The sequence below is a fragment of the Ostrea edulis genome, chromosome 1, assembly GCF_947568905.1.
Source record: "Ostrea edulis chromosome 1, xbOstEdul1.1, whole genome shotgun sequence".
Lineage (NCBI taxonomy): Eukaryota > Metazoa > Mollusca > Bivalvia > Ostreida > Ostreidae > Ostrea > Ostrea edulis.
Window position 1 is genome coordinate 106,932,854 of NC_079164.1, and position 21,055 is coordinate 106,953,908.

Sequence of the window (21,055 nt, forward strand, 5' to 3'; positions counted from 1 at the left end):
AGAAAAAACCAACTTTAGCTATTGATCTTAATTACGGTGTTTTATTTTGGTAATTTTACAGACACCAGATCTTTACGCCATTATTCCTCAATTAATTTTCAATAAGGCGCCATATATAATTTTTATATTTACTACAATTTACAATGATTTCGTAAACTTTAGTTTATAATCTAGAGTTGAACATGGTACGAGTCTGAAAATTTCGTTTAAACTAGGCTCGTCTTTGTTCTACAAGCCTTATCCTACAGACATTTGTTAATTTAGCCATGAAGCGTGGTCAATGTTTGCCTTTATGGGCGTCATGCGTGAACCAGTGCTATTTCCATGCATTTACAACATTAATAAGTTACAAGGCTCAATTTCAAGGTAGTAAAAAAAAAAAAAAAAATACAAGTGTTTGTTCGTTAATCTTTATATAATCATTTTGCAATATGTCAACGATTTCTACTGCAGATAATATTATTAAATGACTAGAAATAAATCCCCGTTGGTGACCCTCGAGATCTTTTCACATATGCAGTGTCCTGGCCGAATAGGTAGGCGGGGATTTACGGCGCGATAGTGGTCAGTTTTCTCGTGCCAGGGTCACAGCACGCTGCATTGGAATTGTGCCAACTTGTTTTACGCACTTAAATAATTACATACTTTGTCCATGACTACGAAGAATACTACACAAATAAAATTTCACTTGGATAAAAGGGTGTAGATATTCCCATTGACCCCCCAAAATCTGAGACTTATGTCTGCCCAAATTCAGGAAGATGATATACAGACGTTGACACGTGCATGTCCGCGCTTTTTTCGTGACCTTGCTAATATTCTAAATTAACTTTCGGGTTTGAAGGTGCCCCCCTACCGCGAGACAAGCTTGTTGGGCAACAAATCAAAGCTGTTTTTATGTCATGGGTGAACAACTTTGTTTCCCACAGATGTCTCAAAATCTTCGACAGTAATTATAAAGCAATACAAACACGAATTTGATGGTAAAGAAGAATAAAATTTATTGTTTAATGTGACATGTCACATATATAACACACAAAAAGAAAAGCTTGTCGGACAAAAACATGGCTCATTGTCTCGCTGCACGAAAAGATCTGACCATTTAGAAGATTTCCCTCTCATAAATAAGTTAGCACCACACAAGTTACATTTTAAAATACAGGTAGTTCCATTCCCGTGAAAAATGCTTTAACTTTACACTAAACTCCGAGAAGTGGTGAGGTGAGGAATATCTTCTAAACACAGTAGAATTCTACACAATACAAGAATTTTACAAACAAGCATATATTGCAGCACTGAGTTAAATCATTTACTTCATCTTATGAAACGTAAAAAAAAGCACATCATAAATGTACATAAACACTAGTTAGAGGAAATCTGCATTGTATGCAAATAAAAACGGACTTTTGAATGATTAAAAAGTGGATTTGAACACTTCTGTTGAATATACAATGCATAAACGGTTAAAAAACAAATTCTCAATTTTCTGCAACATTTAAAAACTGCGCTGGAACTTTGAGATAATCTTTTTCTTATATTTTTGGAAATTGGATTCACAAAGATGTTGCTGAAAAAGGTTGGTCCATGACCAAACAAAACACAATTTCCAAAATATGAACCTGTGGTCTAAATAACAGGGCAATATGAACAAATTTGTAAAATAAATATACATTGAGTTGGCAATTTGTAACATGTATGGCTGCCTATTTTAAGCTCTAAATCATGACGTTCCTTCTATACAAGTACTCATTTTCGCTCCTGACTGTGACTTGGGTTACAATGAAAAAAGTATATCACTGAAACTCAGTTTTTCTAATAACTACAAAAGTAAATATACATGTAATGTGCCACAAAAAAAAATCAAACTAAGAAATGCTGTGATATATATATACATCTTCACCTTTACATTTACCCGTTTTTCTTAACAAGGCATAAATCACCACAATGTACCATATACCTATAGTCAACACTGTACATTCTCTGCTTTTATCATGAAAACCACACCTTTTTATCAAGTGTTAACAAAGAACAAACATTATGAAATACAAAACTACTTCTAATTTATCCCATCAAAATAAACATCTTTTGATAACAATAACATGCAAACTTTATAAAGAATGAATACAACTACATGTACACCATTTTCAATGAATAAACAAAAGTTTAGAATTTTGGTGAAGCACATCTAATATATCAAAAATTGTAAGATTTTAATGTTTTGCTTTCTATTTTAGCAAACTATACATTGTTTCAGCACCTAACAAATTTGCTTGGATATTTTACTTTTAGTGTAAAATTTCAACAAATTTTAAAAAGTTAAAACAATACAAAGCTATCTGATATGCTGTGAAAAAATAATAACACATTTTCTATACAAAGCACAAAAATGACCTTTATTATCAATACAAGCATGGAAAAGCTACGAGACAGACGGGAGTACCCCAAAGTTATTGTAATCTAGGCAAGTTTAGATAATAAGTGCAAGTATGAGGTTTTAAAACAACAGGCCCATATTCTAAAATGCTCATCTGATCTTCCATTGTGCATCCTCTGACTGATCTTCAATTTACATTGCATGATGTTTGCATATTTAATGGACTTTTCCCCCCTTGTGATTCTTTGAATTTATAACCTAGTTCCACCCTGGAAGTATGGGTCATGGTGTTGAAGATGCCCGTTTACATGTATAAATTCCACAAAATGTACCAATGGTTTACTATGTATACCTATGTAAATATCTGAATCCCTATTGCAGCTCCATCCTGACTCTTTCGATATGATTTCCACAATCCTGAATCTTTATTACACTGGATTTTTGCATAGAATAAAAATTTTTTATTTAGTTTAAAGATTTTTCCTTACATGTCTATGTACATTTTCAAGGTCCTATTCAAACTACATCTTAATCCTGGCAGTCATTGATTTAACAAACTTGAATTCTGGCAGTTCTTGAGAAGACTCAACCCATTTCTTAATTACCCCCCCCCCCCCAGAAACGAGCTTGGCCCTTTGTTTGAGCAAATTTGAATCCCCTTAACCTCAGGATGATTTATGTAGAGTTTGGTCACAAATAGTGTTGCAGTTCAGAAGAAATTGGCATGTGAAAGTTGACCACAACATAAAAACAACAGATTTGATCAGTAAAGCTAGCTTGAACCTATGGCTCAGATAAAAAGGAAGAATTCAGATCACTGCATACTGAGAGGGATGAAAACAAAACCTTGTGATATTAAGCTCTTATAAAGAACACATTTCAATTACTTGCGCAAATTATTGAACTGTTGAATGCATTAGGCCAAGTTCCAGCTCTACACAACAAAAGACCCATGGGCCACATCACTCATCTAAGTACCAAGAAGTCTGGAGTGAACATGCTAGGCTTTATGAGGTTGTTTGCATATCAATTTAACAACTATTACATTAATATAAATATATATAACCAAACTTTGAACCCATTTGTGGCTCTGCCCTGATCCAAAGGATAATGGCACAAACAAATGTGAAACTATGCTATATGAAGATGCTTGCACAACAATCTCAGTCCTTGTTGGTTCTTGAAATAAAAGATTTTTAAATATATTTCCTGTGTACAACATGCTAACTTTAACCCTCTACTGTGGCCCTGCCCCGGCCCTCATGGTATCAACAAACCTAATAATTACTATATGAAGAGGCTTCTTCACTAATTTGATTACTTGTAAATTTCAAAAAGTTCAGATTTTTAAAATATATATATTGTAGTATAAATAACTATGTAGTATACATATGAATGTAGTATATGTAGGAGAGAGAAAATCTTTGGTTGGACCGGGAATCGAACCCGGGACCACTTCATTACTAGTCCGGTGCTCCAACCACTGAGCTAACCAGGATATCCACCGTCCGTATAGCCCTAATTATATATATAGAGAGAGAGATTTGTTTTGGTTTTGTTCTCAAAAAGATTTTATAAGTATCCAATCCCTTTTTTACTATTTCTTACTTATCTCCCCTTGGAAAGGAGCTTCCACTAATCAAAAGGATGCATTGTAGCAAGTTTGGGTTAAAATTTGCCAGGTGGTTCTTGAGAAGAAATAAAAAATGTGAAGTTTACAGACACCTGGAAAAGATGTATGAGTACGACAGGAAATTTTTAATCGGAACTCACTTGAGCCTTTAGTTCAGGTGACCCATTTATCCATTTTGTTTTCAATCTATATATAAATATCTGGTGACCTAAAAACTGGAAGAGGCAATAAATATGTTTGTAAATCTTGAAGGATTTGATGAAGCATGAGGTAGCAAAGTTAATACAAAATTTACATAATATCACATAAGCACAAAGTTTAAGTACAACAATTTAACTAGTCTTAGAAATATAGCATGGACCTATGAAAAACAGCATGTGAACCAGACTCACATGACCCTGAAATAAAGAATTATTAATGCATTTTTCTAAATAATGACAACATTATAACTAACACACAGAAGATAATAATTACCTGTACTTCTAATTTTTGTTTTGTAGATTTGGCCAATAAATCCCCATACATCCTGAATTTCATTAAGAGCATTACCCTATACAGCTCTAAGACTAATATTGGGTATACATAGTACATATAGACCAATGTATTGTAACAACAAGGAACGGAACTGGCATTACATGTATTTCTTTCTAACACTGACCCAATCCTTCCAAACATGCCCGAAAAAACACAAATCCTCCTAATGTAGACAACATGAAGATTTATATTCAACATAAAACGTATTGCTTTACACATTATGTCAAAAATGAGGTATTTTTCCCAACTCTCTCATACTTTATTTTTCAACACATGAGGTAATATCAAGTGTATATGGATTAAAACCTTTCAAAGAGAGACTTCCTGAAAGTAAGTGTTGAACTGTTCATAAAACTACACATTTCTTATACCGTAAATCTAGATATTTCTGCAGAGATTTTCCCCCTAGCTAAATTGCTATAGATTTGTTTTTGTACATGATAAATGCTTTCAAATGAATGACAAACAATAACTTGTCTCATTTCTGTGCAAGTCTTTTAGTAAACTCAGTACACCAGCAAAATTGCTCAAAATCTATATAGAGCAGAAATAACACGATTCACGATACATATCCATATCAACATCTTAACCAGGCTATTCACCTGTCCAAATTTTCTTATCTCCTTGATTTTGTTGAAGAAATGAAAAACATTCATAAGCAGATTCTACTCTTGGTTTGAAAATTATGCAAAAAATGACACCCAAAAATGTACATAATTTGGTCTTTTTATGCATGCATTTAAAGGCGTCATTAGTCACAGCTGATGGATTTTGAGGTTACTATTTACTAGTGCAGATAAGCCATTTGCTTCCTTCTAGCATTGTATTTCACACCTTTGAATTGAATACCATCCTGACATACTTCTACTCCATCACAGTGGGGTTTATAAGGAAGAATTACAATATTGATCACCGGATATGATTCTTAAACTGTACTATTTACACCATAGTGGAGTGAATTTAATTCAATTTTTTTGGTGTTAATATGACCAATAAAAAAACTTAGAATATCTTAATAATCAGAAAACAATCCCCTGTGTCCAGCCTCCTATTCCTGACCCATTCACTTCAGGTGGCCAACTGGACCATACATATGGATATGATTAGACTATCCCTTTATTGATTTTTTTATACTTGATATAAAAACTAAGTCTAATCCTTCCTAAATCCTGTAAAGTTTAAGGGATAAAGTTTGGTTTATTTATTCTGGTTTCCCCCTGTCATTAATCATATTTAGTGATTACTGGGCAAGTGTTAATTTGGGCCTTTTTGTAGTATGGTAATTTACAATGTTATATTCACAAATTTCTATTTGACAACTTTACACAATATGCCACATAGACTAAAAGGACTTTTTTCAGTAGCTAAACTCCATCAGCAATCTGACCAAAGTAAAAAATACAGTAATATGAATTTTTCTAAGCAGACAAAAAGTTCTGCTTTGTATAAACACTGGTTTTAAAATGATCCATAATACTTTGTACCTGAATCTTGCACCGGTCAAAAAAATTTTAATGTATTTTTGAAATACATATAAAAGAAAAAAAGGGACATTTTTACCAAAAAGAGTCATTGAACTCCACAAACATTAAATCAAACATAACTTATCAACAGATCATTTGCCAGTCTGTGCACTTAGGACTAGAAATTGCTGCAAATTTTTTTAATGATTCTCATATCAAACTTTGTCATTTTTCCCTTCCTATCTAATATTCTGTTCTTTATTTTCTGTAAAATCAACCCCCTTTATGACTCAATATTTGACACTGTGTGTGCTGTGTATAGTAATCCTGATTTCTGATCTGAGTGATTAGTTATGATCGGTTTGTTCCTCATTTTCATCTGACTAACTTGCCTACTCTACAAATTCTTAAGACATGTGATACACAAAATAATAATTTCAAAGTAACCACAATATTTACATGTCAAACAGTTCCAAAGATCTAAGACCATGCATTAAAATTGGATAGCTAACCAATGTGTGCAACACACATTTGACTAATAACTTTGCTGAGTACTGCAGACATTGATAACACTACACATCTGTCACATTACATAATGTTATACAAGGCTTGTTCCTGTGGTCAGCTCTGGTCATCTTACTAGCCAGTGTTACCACAGCAAATGCATCAAAACAATCTGACCAGATTGGACAAATCAATATTTCCTCCAGGGGGGGCTCCCCTTGTTTCTGTCTGTACAGTGTTTATACCATTGTCCATTTAATCAAAGTTTCACAACATGAAAACTATTTTTGCTCCAGGTTATCAAATGACATTTTTTTTTTTCTTCCACACACACTTTGTACTGCACCTGAAGTGACCTTTATCTAGTGTGATAGATTACAATCTGCTGACCAATGTCACTGTACTTTTATAAACTTGTTTACTTAAAGGAAATATTGTTAACTTTACTAGCATTATCACTGACGTACAAAACATAATTATATATGCATACAACTGGCTACAATCAAAGATACATTTTATCATGGACAACGCAAATACTCTACAGGTATACATGGCGGATCATCTACCAAAGCATACAAGCCAATAAATAATATCCACACTAGCAGCTACATTTCTGCAGTATAATATACTACAGGCAGATACACTTACAGCAAAATCCCTGAGCTTAAATGTGTAATAACATTTGCCTTTGGCATTTTGTACTTAATCCTGAGATAGATAGCAAAATAAAATGGACTGACCTGAGCAATTCACAAATGAAAAAGTACACAAGCTCTTCCTTACAGGAAGAAAGCCATGAAATGGGTTTCTTAGAAGACCTGTACACGGTTATTACCGAAATCCACAACAATGATAAGGCCTTCTGGCGACACACATATACCAGAAGGCCTGTCGAGCTGCCCGGGTCCAGTTCCATTGGTTCCAAACTTGCCAAGAAAATTTCCATTTGGTTGAAAGATTTGCACACGGTGGTTCTTGGAGTCAGCAACAATAATGTTTCCTTCTTGATCAACAGCTACACCTTGTGGACGAAGAAACTGTCCGTTTGAACTTCCTTCTGTTCCAAGAAATCTTGCAGTTTGAAAATCAGGATGTATTACCAAGAGTCTATGATTGTTAAAGTCTGTGACAACCATTTGACCTTCATTGTTGAAGCACACCCCTCTTGGAGAGTCGAAGTGCTTCCACAAAGATCCCTCAAAGCCATATTTGTTGATGAATTGACCATCTTGTGTGAATAGTTGCACACGATGGTTTCTTGTATCCGAAACTAACAGTTTTCCCTCTCCACTAACAGCAACATCCCATGGATAATTGAACTGTCCATTCTTATTTCCTTTCTCTCCAAACTTCAATATAAAACTGCCTTCCACGTCAAAGATTTGTATACGATGGTTATCCTTGTCTGCAACCACTATTCTATTATGAAGATCCACTGCAACTCCAGCTGGACGATCAAACTGTCCATTCCTAGTGCCAGATGAACCAAATTTTCTATGATACTGACCATCCGGTTTGAAAATTTGGATGCGATTATTGCTTCGATCAGCCACTATGATGTATCCATCTTTGTCGCAACATACTCCCCATGGCCGACAAAGCATCCCTTCAGTTTCCCCCTCCGATCCGAACTGCAGCAACAAATTTCCAACAGCATTATAGTTCCGCCCACTTCGCACATTCACTACAAATGGGCTTTCTTTAATGTGTTTTCCTCGTATGACAACAGAGATTAAATGCTGTCCCTCCATCTGTGGTCGATATGTAATGGTGTATGTCCCATTTTGACGATCCATGACATCTGTTCGATAAAGTGCACCCTCTGGACTTTGGATGATACACTCCACTGGATCTCCTCCCAAAATTCTAGGATCCCCATGATGGTCTTTGGTATGGATAACAAAAAATGCCCCTTTGCCCTTTAGAGCCTTCTTCAGTCCATCCCCAGTTGCAAAGCAGTTCGGAGCATAAGCACTACTTGTAATTATTCCCATTTTACTAACAGCATTAAATAACGCTGCATCTGGTGGGGTGAACAAAATACTATCATCTTCATGTGGTTGGAGGTGTCCTCTCAACTTTCGTACATTTTGCATTTCAGTTACCATCTTGTCCCTGGTTTTTAAAATGTCCAAGTCATTACCCGTATGTATCAAATTTTCAACTTCATCCACTGTTTGCAACAGAGAACTTAACCCAAGACGTAGGTCATCCACTTGTAAATGGAGTGATTTCCCTTTGACTTGACGTATTTTTTCCACACGCCGCAGTAGATCTCGTTCTCGCTCTTCCAGAGCAGACATGTGCCTTCTCACAATATTTCTGACATCAGTAGCCACTGCTTGTGCTCGCATTTCAACCCGTTCCGCCATTCCCTGAGTAAGTGCTATGCTCTCCTCTAGTGCTTTAATACCTGTTTTTGCATCAGTAAGTAACCTTTGTGTAACAATTTTGGAATTTTCTATTGCATCTTGGAGGTATATGAAGCTATGCCCAACATGATCCATCATCGTACATTCACGACAAATTGCTTGTGAACACGTGTCACAGTACAGCCGAAGTACCTCCTGTTCATGCTTACAACAGTGATGATTTAGCCTATCAGTGATGCTCTGATGTTGCATGGAAGGGGACTGAATGGTAGGGGAAAGTAGCTGGGTAGGATGAGGGGAACGAAAATGCAGACTTATGCTATCCAAAGCAAAGCGTTCTATATAATGGTCTTTGGTGAGTCTAACACGCTGATGAGCTTTGACACAATGATCACACAAGTATTCGTTACAATTTTTACACACTGATGAAGCTTTGCTACCTTCATCACACGAACTGCACCATCTTGGCCCAGTAATTGCACGCTCAGTTTCTCCGTTTTCAAACTCCGTTTGCTGTGGAACCATGACATCAAAAATATTAGAGATAAACTGATTGGAAGGGAAGGTGTCTACTCCTGCAGAATTCAAAGTCACCGTTTGGCCACAAGTTGGACACTCCAAAACGTCTTTGGGCTCGCTCGATGTTTGAGATGGACAGTGGTCCCGAGTAATCGCCCTTTGCAAACATCTTCGACAAAACGAATGCAAACATGGTAACATGCGAATATCGTCTGCCTGGTTGAGACACAGTGGGCAGACCATCTGTTCTCCCGCGATCGCATCCGAATATGCGGCCATATGCGAGGTATATCGAACAGTTCATGAGGTAGATCGGTTTTAGTGGCACCCGCTTCCTCACTACATCGTAAGGAAACATGTACCTTTTCCGTCTTCTGTACGTTGAAAACCTGCCAAATTATGTTCATAGCATTTATTTTTAAACTATATTTTCCTACCGTCAATCGGGAGAAAAAATTCACTAATGGTAAATATATAGGTATATAAACATATTTTACTTACGACTGTGGAAATGCTTTACTGGTTTAACGCGGCGGAGAGCGACGTATTCTTGGCTACACTTTCCTGGACCTCCATGCACGGCGCCATGTTCCTTCATCAATTGAAAGGCGGTGTAACCCAATTTTGTGAGCCCTGTCAATCAAAATGTTTTGTCCAATCGTTTTGCAAGTAATCTAGTTCAACTATTTCATTCATAGTGGTCAGTTTTGTTTACATTTTTTTTATTTTTTATTTAATTTTTTATTTTGTGTAAATAAAGATGCAATCTTTTTTCATATCCTAATCATACCCCAGGGATTTGATACGAATTCAGTAAATATTGAAATAACCAAATTTTAGGTGATAAAACGATTGAAGGCGGGGCCTCATTACTACACTATGTTGACTTTATATAACCCTTCGTTTAAGCCAGTTCAGGGCCGAATGACGTCGTTTCTTATTATATAACCGATGTACAATGCAACTAGAAACGGCCAAGTGCGGGGCTCTGGGAGGGATGTAGAAATTTGATATCGAATGAAAACAGTACAACGTGCTATTTAATAAACCAGAGCGAGAGAGAGAGGGAGAGAGAGAGAGAGATTAAATTTATACAAGTATTAGATTCTCTCTCTCTCTCTCTCTCTCTCTCTCTCTCTCTCTCTCTCTCTCTCTCTCTCTCTCTCTCTCTCTTCTTTCTTTCTTTCTCTCTCTCTCTCTCTGTGTGTGTGTGTATATATATATATATATGTATAAGACTTAAAACTGCCTGCTCCTCATATTTTGGGTTGTTGTATTTTTATTTTTTTTTTATGCTAAACAGTTTCGGACCAAAATCGGTTGGAAAGGGTACTCTGTTCTAGATCTATAGGCCTACTAAAACCGTACTGTTTTTGAAAATCTTATCTATATTATCATTATATATTTGCACTTACACGTACAGGTATATTAGCCTAGTTTTATTTCCACTTACCTATTTACAATTTCCCTCTAATTTTCCAAACAAATAATGAGTAGAGGGAAATTGCATGTTGCAAATAGTTAATGAGGCAGGCCAGTGTAAATATTTCATGAACAAGGATTTTACCCACAAAAGTCCAAGTTTTCATAAAGTGTAGGCTACCAGGTACATAGAACAGGGGGGGGGGGGGGGCAGCCTTCCCCCTTTTGATATTATTATTATTATTACATGCAAATTAACTTCATATGAAAAGAAAGATATGTATTGGATCGGTCAATATTTATTGGGGATTTGGTGCCGGTGCAAAATGCGATATAACACACTTTTTTTTTTTTACCTTATACATAGGGCCTACATACATGAAAGGATTCGAGAGGACAACTTTTTTTTAATTTTCAATACTAATAGGACAGCAAATTTTTTTGAAATTGCAAATGTATCAATGAAATGAAAAATATTAAAAAGTATTTCAAACTTTTAATTCAAATCCAAAAAGATATATATTTTACTAACAATAATACTGAATAGTATGCATGCTTTATTTCATGTCCAAGTTGAATATACTATTTAGATAATTTGCAATAAAATACTGTACCTCTGAAAAATTTTAATATTAAAACATGTAATTAAAAATCACAAAAAAGTAGTCAGCTGTGAATAAAATTGCAAAATTTACATGCAAGTTTTGCATGCCAGAGTAGGATTTCAATGACAGTGATGATGAAGATGGCCTTGTCATCAGTCTATAGCAGTTCTGACGACAGTGATAATATTGATACTATATAATAGTGCTATTGACAGTAGTAGTGAAAGTGAGCAGGGGATTCATATACCATCTTCAAGGAGGAGAAGAGTAAAGGTTCCAGACAAATTCAAGGACTATTCTATGTGAATTAATAGTTGTTTAATCATACATACGTATATTTATTTATTAAATAGGACACATACTTTTTTATTACACATCTGATATAGCTCAGCAACATTTTTTGTATTCTTAAAAGATTGTGAAAATGGTAATATAAAATGCACCGGTCCCAATCCCTCAACAGATATTGACCGGCCCCTAAAGTATAATGACTGAACACCCCCCCCTAAAGTATAATGACTGACCCCCCCCCCCCCTTAAAAAAAAATAGTGGTAGCTAATGGTGAGAACGTAAGCTTGGGCGAATGAACTGAACCCCCATGTAGTATGTAGTGAATGAACTGAACCTCCATGTAGTATGTAGTGAATGAACTGAACCCCCATGTAGTATGTAGTGAATGAACTGAACCCCCATGTAGTATGTAGTGAATGAACTGAACCCCCATGTAGTATGTAGTGAATGAACTGAACCCCCATGTAGTATGTAGTGAATGAACTGAACCTCCATGTAGTATGTAGTGAATGAACTGAACCCCCATGTAGTATGTAGTGAATGAACTGAACCCCCATGTAGTATGTAGTGAATGAACTGAACCCCCATGTAGTATGTAGTGAATGACGAACCCTTCCCCCTTAGGATTTTGAAGTTTATGGAGTGCCAAATTAACATAAACTCAAATTATTTAAGATATCTTTAATTATTTGAAGATATCAATTCATTTGATGCGCTCAACAATTCAATTAAAGATTTTTCAAGTGATATCTTCTATTCGGCTGAATTATTGCGATTATTGATAGTACTGATTATTCGGGTGAATTGATGCTCTCTTGAATTGTTGCTCTCTTCAAATGAATTGCTAATATCAACAATTGAATTGATGTACGCTATAATTCAGTTGAAGGGAGCAATGATTCAATTAATGTGCACATCAATTCAATCAATGCGCGCAATAATTGAATTATTGCTCTTTTCAATTCATTCATTCATTGATCCACTTGATGCGCGCAATAATTCTTTGAGAGAGAGAGAGAGAGAGAGAGAGAGAGAGAGAGAGCAACCATATAATTTATTTTCCAAATTAGGGCCCTCTTGGGCATACTTCAATGTGCAATGTTTATAAATTTATAATAAAAAGAAAAGAATAAATAAGCAGAACTGGAGATATCTTCATTTCAACATATCCACAATTGAATAATGATCTCTATTTAAATTGTTGCTCTCTTTATAAAAGAATTGATGTGCGCAGTAATTACTTATACAAAATCGAGCAATAATTCCACCACATTGATGCATGCATCAAATCAATTATTGTTCTCATCGATTGTTTAACACCCTTCTCGAGTATTTTTTACTCATATGAAAACATCACCATTGCTGGTGAAGGGCTGCAAAATTTAGGCCTATGCTCGCGGCTCTTACGGCCTTTGAGCATGGGGATCTTTATTGTCCCACACAAGGACTTCTATATATCATTATATACATTAGTGTCTGATACACAAGGACTTATATATATATTATGTACATTAGTGTCTGATACACAAGAACTTATATATATCATTTTATACATTAGTGTCTGATACACAAGCACACGTACCCAATATATTTATGGAGACTCTATAGAATGGGCAGGAATTTGGTGTCCATGTTATAAAACATGGCCGTGTGCATCAGTGGCGGGTCTGTCTGTCACGCGATTTTCTTCCGCGGACTCAGTGGCGGATCCGTCTGTCACGCGATATTCTTCCGCGGACTCAGTGGCGGATCCGTCTGTCACACGATACTCAGTGGCGGATCCGTCTGTCGCGTGATCTTCTTTCTCAGATTCCTCTTTCATTTTGAGCACTAGCCTATTGATATTTTGGAATATGATTGGTAGAGTCTTGAAGATGTGTAATTTGCATTTTCATCTTGGGGATCATTTATTGGGATCGATAAAAGACTTTTTTCTACAACAAAAGGCCAGTGCGCCTGAACAGTTACCTGGGTGTAATGCAACCCTGCACGGGCAGTGGACGCTAGATATACCCGTGTTAACTAAGATCGATATCGTACCAATTCAACCATACATCAATAAAGCCAATCTAATTAAAATCAGATGTTAGATCCGCTCACATACTCGCTACACACTTTATCATTTACTTTATCATTTTCTAATATATTGTCTTAAATTTTTGACATGTGCCGGCAATAAAAAAAAATTGTTTCGAAAAAAAACCCCAAAACACCACCGTAAAAGATGTTCTGCGAGTGTGTAGCGAGTGTGAACGGATCTAACATCTAATTTTAATTAGATTGGGATATACAAGTGAGGAGGGTGGGGTGAGTGGAGACCATGGGGTACTTGCCCAACCTACTCTTCAATGCATCATGACATTAACAGTTAAGAAAAAATATTGACTACGGATGGGGGTTTCAACCATTTTCAAGATATTTAATTAATGATGAAATATAGGAGTGTAAGATGATCCCTGGACACTTGTCCAACGTAATACTTCATGAATCTTCACATGAGCAGCAAGAATGAATGTGGTTCCGGGATCTCAGCCGTTTTCAAGATATTTGAAAAATTATAAAATGAGGGGGGGGGGGTGCAGGGCATGGACACATGTCCAACACTCAGTGGATATGAGCAGCAAGAATATATATATGGTCTAAGGGCGGATGTCTTCACCGTTTTCAAAATATTTGAACATTTATAACATGAGGGGGTGGGAATGACCCCGGTCACTTGCCCCAATAAAATACACAATACATCTTGGCATGGTCAGCAAGAATATATATTGTTAAGAGGTGGAAATTTCCACCGTTTTCAAGATATCATGACCAATCATAAAATACAAAAACCTTTTCAAAACTCCGTTTTCAACATACTTGTAATTTATGCTTATGAAATTCTTTGATTTCAGACTGGTAGTGAATTTATTACATGGAATACTAACATAAGAGGCCCATGGGTCACATGCTCACCTGTCACGTGCTCAGCTGAACATCTTATGCGCAATTTGATACATGCATATTTATGTAAATGATAGAATTACTATTGTGACTTCTTCGCAAGTTACACAGGCATGGAAGAGAATATTTGCACATGATGTCTTGTGTTGAAGTGTTGTCACTGTGTACGAAAGCCCATAGAGCTCATTTTCATAGCTGAAAAAACAACAACACATTTTTCGCGTTATAAAGCGAAATTGTGAATAAACGTGAAACTTATATGGAACTCCAAATTAACATAAACTCAACTAATTGAAGATATCTTTAATTATTTGAAGATATCATCAATTCATTTGATGTGCGCAACAATTTAATTAAAGATCTCTTCAAATAATCAATGATATCTTCAATTCTGAATTATTGTGCGCATTAATTGAATTGATTATAGCATTAATTCTTCAGCTGAATTAATGCGAGCTTTAATTGAATTAATGATCTCTTCAAATGAATTAATGATATCAACAATTGAATTGATGCCCGCTACAATTCAATTGAAGAGAGCAATAATTGATATAATGCGCTCATTAATAATTGAATTAATGATATCTTTCATTCATTTGAAGAGAGCAATAATTCTTTTTGAGAGATCAACTATACAGTTAAAGATAGCTTCAATTCAACATATCCACAATTGAATTAATATAATCTCTTTTATTGAATTGTTGTTCTCTTTAAAAGAATTGATGCGCGCATTAATTCCTTATACAAGAGCTTTGTAGATAATTAAATATACCTTCAACTGAATTAAGGAGATCATCAAATTATTTATACCGAGCTCTAAATTAATTATTGCGAGCATTATTTCTACGAAATTGAATCGAAGAAGAGAGCAATAATTGAATTAATGTGCACATTAAATCAATTATTGCTCTCATTAATTGAATTGATGCGCGCATTAATTCAATTGATGAGAGCAATAATTGAATTGAAGCGCGCATTAATTCATTTGATGAGAGCAATAATTGATTTAATGCGTGCATTCATTCAATTATAAAGAGAGCAATAATTGAATCGGTGATATCTTCAAATAATTGAAGATATCTTCAATTATTTGAGTTTATTTTAATTTGGCGATCCATAAACTTATGCGTCATAACTGACTTGATAGTGTGGTATTGGCAGAACTAATACAGGAATTATACCTTGGAAAAATCGTAGCGGTGGGAGTGTTACAGTTATCGTGCGAACGAGTTTTATTAAAGTTAAAGAGAATAAAACTACCATTGCTTTTCAGTTTGAACATGAAAGCATCATTCATCGTCGGGCCTTCAAGGTTATTCTTGCACATATCATTGCTCTCAACATTGTCCACCAATTCAAATGATTTATTTGAATACTGGGCAATTTATACAAATAAAGCAACCTGAATGGAAAACAAAGCTGAGTAGCTCAGAAGGTTAGCGTGTAGACTGCTGAACTGTAGATCGCGGGTTCGAGTCCAGCAGGGGTTTTAATGTGCATTTTTTACTAAATAAAATGAATTTGAAAGTTTTGAATTTCAAAATATTGTTGTACAGAACCTCCACTTTTCATCCGTGAATACTAGTATATTAACTATTTCATTATAGGCATGTATCATCGTTTTTCAAGAGGGGGGGGGGGGGGGACTTCACAATTGTCTAAAAAATGATAATTGTAAAAGTGAAACAAAAACCAACATGTTCTTCAAAATCTTAATTTGTGAGTTGGGGGCAGGGTTGACGTACATTAAATTCATTTAAATATGATAATATTAATGAAACTTTACGCTTTTCCTAACGTCTATTTCTTAAACCCGAGGTATACTCCCTTCTATACGTGGATTCATTTCATAGCTCCCACTACTTTGAAATAGCGTTCTTACCATTCTCTATTACTTTAAAAAAAAGAAAGTGGGGATAGTTACCAGATATGTCCTTATTACAAAAATGTAGGATTTTAAGAAACCCTCCCTTGATTGGTCCTACGTGCTTGTATTATACATCGCTTGGTATAATACACAGATAAATATTGTAACGTTATTTTCTGTCATATATATATTCGCATCGTCGGTTACCCACGGGTGCTTCTATTCGATTATCTCCATCATCAATAACGCTACAATATTTATCTGTGTATTATACCAAGCGATGTATAATATAAGCACGTAGGACCAACGTTATCGTAAACAATACTGTATTTACGTGAATTACATATATAGACAAAGCTTTATACGAACATATGAAAACATACACCTTATAAAAGAACTTTAAGGAATATCTCTTAATTTGAACATGGGGCCGAATTTGGTCCCAAACGTACCCAGTCTTTTCCCTCCTTAAAGCTCTTTGGTGTTTATGTATTTCATAAATACTCAGTTACAAAGTGGTCAAAAATTCAATTACAGCGGCTTACGTATACGGACACTGAAAAAAAAAATAACGATCAGCTTTATATTTGCTCAAAATAACTTGGAATTATGTTAGATTTCGCTCATGTTCACTGAAATGTGGGCAAATGTGGCGAAAGTAAAACACAACATGCTAAACAGTATTGAACACCTTAAAGATCATTTTAGGACATAAGTGGAATGATCGTGTTTAAGGATATATTGGTTGATTTCAGGATGACGAATTTAGGAGCAGTAAATCACACGCACAAGAATTAGCAGACATCATGAACATTTACTACGCTAAAGCTAGTGGCCACTAACCAGCAGCCAATTAAAAAAATCATCAAAGTACTGAGAGTATTCAGACGAAATATTACAAATCAGCAAAAAATCGATCAAAATTCATAGTTTTTCAAACAATTAATAAACATATTCTTAATTATCAAGCTTGATACTTGAAGGCAACTGAGCTCACCTGAAAGTTCCTAATCTTACATCACATAGGGTCATACTGAAGGTTAATAACAACTTAATCTTTGAAGAGTCCGCTAAAAAGTGTGCAGGCAAGGAAGGGGACCCCTAGGACTATCATTTCCTGCCCTCAGGTTGGGCCTGTAGGGGTAATACCGTAAGTGAGAGTGGAATCACTTTTCAGACATCTCTAATGATTAAATATAGGGGTGATCGAATAACACAAAACTAATCAAAAGATAGAAAACAATGTATAGGATCTCATAGAACACCAACAAGGCATCGTGATGGCCTCTGAGCTCACCTCAAAGTTTTTGATTTTATATCACATGCGGTTATAATTCAGGTTAATAGCAACTTAATCTTTGAAGAGTCCACAAAAGGAGTACGGAGGCAAGGTATGGGACCCCAATGACTATCATGTTTTTTAGCCCTCAGTTTGGGGCTGTAGGGGTACTTCTTGGGGCCTCCCGAGGCTGGGCTACTTTTCAGACCTTTCTAATGACTGAAAATGAGGTAATCAAATGAAAAAACCTGAATTTCTAAATTTTTAGCACATATTAAAAAGAAGGATGGTGATAATGGATCACCCTAACTGAAGGCATTTACTCCCGCCCTCATTAACAGCTGATATAATATGTAAACATTTCTGATCCACTTTCAATGAATTAACCAAATTTGGATTATTTTTTTGATAAGATGTGCATAATAGACTCAAGTCTTAAAGAAACAAGAAGTAAAAGACCTGGTATTTGTTCTTCTTCTGTGTGTTGTATACAAATCTTGTTTTCATCAATATTTCTAGCTATGATAAAAGTCCTTTTGATCATGATGAATATCATTAAGGATTTTTTTTGGGTAATGCATTACTAAAAGAATCCCTTTTTGTAGTCAGACATTGCTTTTTAAAGAAACAGATCTCCACGTTTCAAGAAATTGTGTACGTTTTTCTCCTATTGGCAAGCAGGTAATTATATGATTTCTTTGTATTATACTCAAAGAATAATTTTCATATGTATGATAGACATCACAACAAAACTGCAAAAAAACCCTTAAAAACACCTCTAAAGAACTATGAGGTCAAACCATCAGAACCAAGTGAATTATTTAATTCCATTTGTATTAAGCATCTTTTAACCACATTTTACATTCAATCTCCATTGGAAAGCATTTTAACGATATAAAAAAAAATATCATCTCAGAAATTAACATCCTAAGCAGAATTTTCAATATCCTTGTACAAGATTTTATAATACCCTGGTAATTATTGGGATCAGATTTTTTCCATTGGTCATGAACTTTATGATTTTGGTAGAGGCATCCATGCTTCAAAGATGCACTCTGCTTTTCTGCTAAGTTTTCAAAAGTATAGAACACAATTTTGGTGATGGGTTCCATGCTCACTATAAACTTAACTTTGCATAAAGTTTGTTGGCAACCAAAGAAAGGTCTTGTCACAAGGAATGCGTATGTGAAGTATAAAAGCCCCATCATCAACCATTCAAAAATTATGGTCCGAAGTAAGTCAAACTTCAAGGTCAAAAATCAAACAATTTAGTGCCAAAGAAAGGTATTGTCACAAGGAATACACATGTGAAATATTGAAGTGCTAGCACTAACTGTTCAAAAGGTATGGACAAGATCACAGGGGCTAAGCCCGTTTTGGGCCCGAACACAATATTTATGGTATCACAGGGTTTGGGCCCAAAACGGGCTTAGCCCCTGTGGACAAGATCAAATCCTTACAAACATAGGTCAAACCCCAATGCAAAGGTCACAGATTTTAGTACCAAAACAAACTGCTTGTCAAAAAAAATACACACATAAAATATGGAAGCCTTATCACTAACCATTCAAAAATTATGGTCAAGGTTAACTTTTAAAAAAGTAAGTAAAACCCCAAGGTCAAGGTCACAAATGTTGGTACCAAAAGAAAGGTCTTGTCATAAGAAATATATATGTGAAAAAACAATAAGTCTCCAAACATCATTTGGGAGACTTAGATATGAAAGCAATACCACCATCCATTCAAAAGTTTTGTCCAAGGTGGACACATGAACTGACCAAAACCTTTATGGCCCAGAATTTCTGATGAAAGGGGCATGAAATCATTCCACTGAATGCTGGGGCGGATTGGCATCGACGACCTCATCTTAAGGAAAAGGAGACTCCGCTGGTATGGCCACGTTGTCAGATCCAGCAGTGCAGTCAAGTGCGCTCTAAATATACAAATTCCTGGGAGACGTAGAGTTGGTCGGCCAATGCTGTCTTGGAGAGAGCTGACGGAGAAAGATCGTAGAGAATGGAAACTCTCTACTGTCGACCCTCAAGACCGGAAAGAATGGAGATCTGAGGTGAGATCCGACATGCGTGCAGCCAGCCAGATACCTGGAAGGGGCCCCACTAGTGTGGACACTACCTGTGATACTGCACGGAAATAAAAAAGAACCAACATCAACGTGTATGCAGTTTTGATCAGACAGCGAATTGACCCTTCCTCTCCTCCAAAGAGTCATATCCTTCACATGGGGTGCACATTTTGTATTGACTCCCACCAATGATTCCTTTTTAAACTATAATTTACAAGTGTTAATTAAAGTTATCAATATTAAATACATTTAGTGTAAATTATACTTTACATCAAACTATGACTGAAAAATCTGTCTAAACTACAGTGGAAATTATTATTTGCATGGTTTGCAATGAAAAACTATGATTTACAGGTGTAAAATGTACTTAATCTGATAAACACAGTTCTAAGACGCTAAACTATAGTTAAAGTCTGTTTAATCAGCAAAATCTATTCTTAGCATGTTTTTGCAACTTGATATTATTATTTTCATTCCTTAATTATAATTTACTATATTAAATATAGTTTCACAGACAAAAACTATAGTTCCCAACTTGTTAACTATAGTTTATGCCCCATGAGCTGCATTTTACAATGGATAAACTTAATTCATTAGATGCAAAACTATCTTTCTCTCATTTCAATGTGAAATTTTTGTATATGATATGCCATGTAGATGACTTTAGAGACAAGTGTTTTTCTCTTTTGATGATTCAAAATAGTCTTTCTCTGTGGCATTATTTTACATGCAATGTAAGGATCCTAAATACAGCCTAACTTAACTAAGTTAGTACTGTTCTACCACTTATCTGTCCTAGAAATTAAGATAGGAGTTTAATATCTTTGCAAGCTGGGGGGGGGGGGGGGGGGGGGGGGGGGGGGAGTCAAGACCCCCCCCCCCCCCCCTTTTTCTTTGCGGACCAAAATATTTAAGTTATTCCATTCTAACGGGAATTTGAGTCAATATGATATAAAAGGTGAACACTTAAATGTAAAAACATCATTCAATAAGACTTAAGAATTCTTATATGTAACATAAAAGTTTTGTTTAAGAAGCAGACAATTTAAAAAAGAAAAGAGGTGCCAGAAAATGCTCAGAATGCAGGATTTTGTATTGTTTACCACAGAGCTTCTGGGGGCCTACACGGACTATTGGGAGTAACCTTTAATCAGCTTTTTTATTA

The 21,055-nt window shown here is 35.5% G+C and overlaps 1 protein-coding gene across 1 annotated transcript; it reads right to left on the reverse strand.

The window, feature by feature from the left end:
- Window positions 1-976: 976 nt before the first annotated feature.
- LOC125667372 (E3 ubiquitin-protein ligase TRIM71-like) lies at window positions 977-10,217 on the reverse strand. The gene is made up of 2 exons (XM_048900862.2): window positions 9,901-10,217; window positions 977-9,788 (listed from the first exon to the last, which is right to left on the reverse strand). Exon 2 carries the CDS (start codon window positions 9,676-9,678, stop codon window positions 7,318-7,320), a length of 2,361 nt encoding a protein of 786 aa, XP_048756819.1. The 5' UTR covers window positions 9,679-9,788; window positions 9,901-10,217; the 3' UTR covers window positions 977-7,317.
- Between the last annotated feature and the right edge of the window lie 10,838 nt (window positions 10,218-21,055).

What these genes read in the sequence shown, in the direction of transcription:
- LOC125667372 (XM_048900862.2), bottom strand. Translation starts at nt 9,678, where the DNA reads ATGGCCGCATATTCGGATGCGATCGCGGGAGAACAGATGGTCTGCCCA.